The following is a 5,257-nucleotide window of genomic DNA, read 5'->3' as shown; positions in this document are numbered from 1 at the left end:
ACCATTAAGTCTGGTCTTCTTACTAGAATTTGAGTTCTGCATCCCATCGTTCTACTGCTCCATCAGGGACCCTCTGTTGTGTTCCCTGTCAGGACGTTCATTGGTGGTAGCCGGGCACCATCTAGTTCTTCTGGTCTCAGGCTGATGAAGCCTCTGGTTTATGTGGCCCATTCTGTCTCCTGGGCCAATACTTTCCTTGTAATAAAGACTTTAGATACATTCGCTATAATAGTGTGCTTTCTTCCTTAAAATGATCTCCAACTAAATGATCTCCAACTAACGTTTGTATGAAATCTGTCTGAAAGGTGGTAGTCCTCACCTTGGTTTTATGGCCGCCTGGTCTGGTTTCCTCAAACTCTTCTCCCAGTTTAAAGGAGATCTCATGATTTTTAAAGATGCTTTTGGTTTTTATAGTGATCACGTCTCCGTTTGCACTGATGGTCACTGTGGGTTTTGCCAGACAGCCCAGTTTCCTGCTCACTCTTCCTATTCCTAGAAATCAGATCAAAGGACACAACAGTTAAATCTGTTGTTGGCTCCAAGAACGCCTATGAGTTGTATAATTCTTTGTTAACTGGGAGGCTTGTGAGTTAATCTGATTTAATGCTACATGAATTCAAATATCTAAAGCTAGCGGTTCCATTGTTATATGGCAAAGTAGACTTTTTTTTATTTTTACAGTAAAACAAAACACCAGTCCCACTTTTTGTCTAATAGCTGTCCTGTTTTCCTAGTCCAGTAGTTATTAACTTTGTTGTTCATGGACTTCTTTGAAATCAACTTGAAGCTATGAACCATCTCCTTGTTTTAAAAATACACCCATTCACATATAAGCAAAATCGTTCGGCATGAATTCTTCCAGATCCTTATCTTTTGCCTTAGATCCTTATGTGTACACATATACAGGGCTTAAAATCCAGATTTATATTTTATTATATCATTTATTATCTGTATATGTATGTTTATATTTATATTTAGAAGCTGGGGTGGTTCGGTGGTTAAGTGTTCAGCATCTAACTGGAAGGTCAGTTCAAACCCACCAGCAGCTCTGTGGGAGGGAGATGTGGCAGTCTGTTTCCATAAAGATTACAGCCTTGGGAACCCTATAGGGCAGTTCTACTCTATCCTAAAGGGTCACTAGGAGTCAGAATTGACTCGACGACAATGGGTTTTTATATTTATATTCTATTTATATATTGTATATATTTATATTATTCATTTTTTTTCCTCTTACTTGTATGTCTTGGTGACTTCCCAATAATGTGGAGACCATGTTAGTACATATAGAACTATATATTTTTTTCATAGCTACATAATATTCCATAGAATATATATAGTAAAATTCCCATAAAATATACATACCTAAATTTATCAGTCACCCCATTGATGAACTTTTAGTTTGTTTCCATTTTTTTATTACAAATGATGCCTCAGTGAACATCCTTGCATGCACAGCTTTGTGCAGTACAAGTAGGAATATTTTCTGCAGAAACCATTAGGTACATTACATAAGGAGTAGTTTCTGTTCAAAGTTTAAAGGGTATCTCAGGGCAATCGTCTAGGGGGTCCTTTAGTCTCAGCTGGTCCAGTATGTCTGGGCTTTTAAAGAATTTGAGTTCTGTTCTATATTTTTCTCCCATTCTATCAGGATCCATCTACTGTGGCCCTGATCAGAACAGTTGGTGTGATAGTCAGGCACCATCTAGCTCTCTGTCCTCCGGGTCGGTAAGGCCATAGTTTATGTAGGCTATTAGTCCTATAGACTAGTTTTTTCTTTGAATCTTTGGTTTCCTTCTTTCTCTTTTGCTCTGAATGGGTGGAGACCAATAGTTGTATCTTAGATGGCCACTCACAAGCTTTTAAGACCCCAGATGCTACTCACCAAACTAGGATGTAGAACATAAACTTTATGAGCTATATTACGCCAATTGAGCAAATTGTCCTGCAAGACTATGGTCCTAAGCCTTCAAATCAGGTAAGCCGATCCTGTGAAGTGTTTCATTATGTCTAAGAAATATCCATAACTGTTCCCCCATGTGCTTTATTTTATATATATAAATATATATGCATGCACACATATACGTGTATATACATATGCATATAGATACACTTTTACAAGTGCACACATATACACTTGTACTTACCTATACATATATATGCATATATAACTACATATGTAACCACACTTACTTTTTTTGGTTATTGTTTCAAAATTGTATATGTTATAGCATTTTCCAAAAACATCCCTTATTCTTGTATACTTCTTGGTGTGATCTGCTCTTTTGTATCTCAGAAAGTGATTGCCTTCAGACACATCCTAAACTGACATAGTCTCGTTAACATAACAGAGAGAACTCTATTCCTAGATGGGATTACATCCACACGTATAGGGGATAGGATTTACAACACGCATTTTTGGGGGACACAAGTCAATCTATAAAATTCCACTCTCTGGCCTCCAAAATTCATGTCCTTCCCAAGTGCAAAACACAGTCATCCTATCACATCATCTTAAAAGTCTTATATCAACTCTAAGTCCAAAAATCTCATCTTCCGAATCAACTAAATCAAGTATGTGTATGAATCTGGGTGTATTCCATTCCGGGGTAAAATTCCTTTCCTGTGAACCTGTGAAATCTAGAATACAAGTTATCCATTTCCAAAGGACGATGGTGGAACAAACACAGGGTAGATATTCCTGTTACAAATGGGAGAAATTATGGGCACCAAACAAGTCTAAAATGCAGTAGAACAAATTACATTAGCTCTCAACACCGTGAAACATGATCACACAATGTTATATGTTGAAAACGGTCCCCAAAGATATTCTCATGCTATTCCCTGGAACCTATGAATGTGACCTGATATGGCCAAAGCGACTTGGCAGATGTGTATTAAGGAAAGGATTTTAAAATGAACAGATTATCCTGGTTTACCCAGATGGGCCCTATGTGGCGATGGGAGCAGAGATCGGAGTGCTGAGGCCACAAACAACGCTGAAAGCCACCAGAAGCTGGAAAATAAGATCTTTCTGAAGATCCTCTAAACATTTAGAGCATGTTTACAAAATGATTATTTTTCCAAATAATTGTCTTTTTGTTTAAGCCTTGTATTAAAATCATTTGCTGTCTAGTATAAGGTACATGCATGCCTTATCTGGGTAAATCCCTGGTAAATCATTTGAGGGCAGAAACCATTTCAATCCCAACCCAGACTTGCATACAACAGTATCTATAATAAGTGCCAGATCAATAGTTATTGCTTCTAAGTAAAACGATCAGGGGGTTCAAAATTAATTCGGATTTCTTACAGACCAAGCTCTGTGCTATCAATGCTCCCCTTTCACTGGATATGAGGTGCAAGGAAATGGGGCTCACCCAGTTCTTTCATGTATTCTTCAAAATTTTCACAAGACACGGACTTCCATGATCCTTGGAGCTGATCAACCATTCTGTCTGAGATAAGCTGATCTTTAAAAAAAGAAAAGAAAGCATCATATGTCTGTACCTGTTAGTGTTCCCTGAAATAGTATGGGAATCTGTTTTCACGCAATTCTGGGAAGACAGCACCATGAGAAACGTCAAGGAAAAAAGCATGAGGAACTCTGACCCTACCCTTTTCTCTTCTTACCATCTGAAGCTGAAACGCTGTTGTACATGTAAATAATGCTGAGTGGAAATAAAAGCACTATGCAGTTTTTAGTAGAACTAGATATTTTTCCATCTCTAACTTAGAATCAAATCTAGATGTTACAAATTCTGCCCAGCTCCTTCCTGGGAACTGCCACCCACACAGAGCAGGTATAGAGGCAGACCTAGGTCACAGAACCCCTATGCTTCATGTCTTTCTTCCTCTTTCTCTGACCAAGAGTGATCTTAAAAAAAAAGTCAATTTACTGACCATTTAGAGAACTTTTTATATTCCCATTTTTGATAATTTGTACTAAAAAACAGAGAGACATCATAGATGGCATTTGGCATTTAAACTAAAAAGTTCAGCCCGGGCTAGAGCAACCATTTTAAATCGTGTGCATACTGACAACGAAGCAAGGGAATGGAACAGACATGAAGAGAGAAGGAGGGAAAGAGATCATATCCATACACACATACACACACAAACATACACACACACACACAGCCTTGTTATGGTTGGTTTTCCAGGCGCCAGCTCAGTTTCCCACAAGCTTAGAGAGTCTTCGTTGCCATGAGAACGCCAAATGCCTTCTTAGTAAATCCCCCTTGATTTCGCTAGTTTCTATTCCTTTCAGGCTTGACTGTAACACTTTGCTATCCACTGATATCTGTAAGAAATCAGAACGGAGGGGGTTACAAGGAATAACGCAGCAAGCACACCAACTAGAGATGAGGAGACAGCAAAGATTAAGTTACAGGACAAACACAGCTTATACATCTCATCGGCCTCTGAGGGCGTCATTGTTAATTCTAGATGATGCTTGATGCCCGTATGCTGACACAGTTATTTCTGTGGATTGAATTGTGTCCCCAAAAAATGTGTGTCAATTTGGCTGGGCCATGAGTCCCAGTATTATGTGATTGTCCACCATTTTGTCATCTGATGTGATTTTCCTATGTGTTGTAAATCCTAGCTCTATGATGTTAATGAGGCAGGATTAGAGGCAGTTATGTTAATGAGACAGGACTCAATCTACAAGATTAGGTTGTGTCTTAAATCAGTCTCTTTTGAGATATAAAAGAGAGAAGCCAGCAGAGAGACATGGGGACCTCATACCACCGAGAAACAAGAGCCAGGAAAATAGTGCATTTTTTGGACTCAGGGTCCCTGTACTGAGAAGCTCCTCAACCAGGGAAGACTGATGACAAGGACCTTCCCCTAGAGCCAACAGAGAGAGAAAGCCTTCCCCTGGAGCTGGCACCCTGAATTCAGATTCCTAGGCTTCTAGATTGTAACAGAATAAATTTCTCTTTGTTATAGCCTTCCACTTGAGGTATTGGTGTTATAGCAGCACTAGATGACTAAGACAATTATTACGAAAAACTGAAATTGTAAAATCCTCTCCTTAAGACAGGAAGTGAGATGCAATATTTTATAACAATTCCCATCGCAATGTTAAATTTTCAGGCTCCAATATTTGTAAAAGGCACTTATCCAGGCCAATGGTCTTCCTGATAATTATTCAACCAACATTTTGGAGCAACTAGTATTATATGGGAAACCCTGGTGGCATAGTGGTTAAGAGCTACAGCTGCTAACCAAAAGGTTGGCAGTTCAAATCCAC

General features: G+C 38.8%; 1 protein-coding gene across 1 annotated transcript in view; it reads right to left on the bottom strand.

Annotated features, from left to right (window-relative positions):
* The window catches only part of FABP12 (fatty acid binding protein 12), a 9,469-nt gene extending 5,281 nt beyond the window's left edge, over positions 1-4,188 (bottom strand). Inside the window, exons 1-3 of the mRNA XM_004385996.2 lie at positions 4,136-4,188; positions 3,378-3,470; positions 320-492 (exon numbers count right to left, since the gene is read on the bottom strand). Coding sequence (XP_004386053.1) covers positions 320-492; positions 3,378-3,450 — 246 coding nt within the window. The 5' untranslated portion in view covers positions 3,451-3,470; positions 4,136-4,188. The remainder of the gene's footprint in view (positions 1-319; positions 493-3,377; positions 3,471-4,135) is intronic.
* Between the last annotated feature and the right edge of the window lie 1,069 nt (positions 4,189-5,257).

This window comes from Trichechus manatus, unplaced genomic scaffold (genome assembly GCF_000243295.1).
Source record: "Trichechus manatus latirostris isolate Lorelei unplaced genomic scaffold, TriManLat1.0 scaffold00152, whole genome shotgun sequence".
Taxonomy (NCBI): domain Eukaryota; kingdom Metazoa; phylum Chordata; class Mammalia; order Sirenia; family Trichechidae; genus Trichechus; species Trichechus manatus.
Note: the sequence above shows the minus strand (reverse complement) of the source record. Positions and strands in the feature narration are given on the sequence as shown.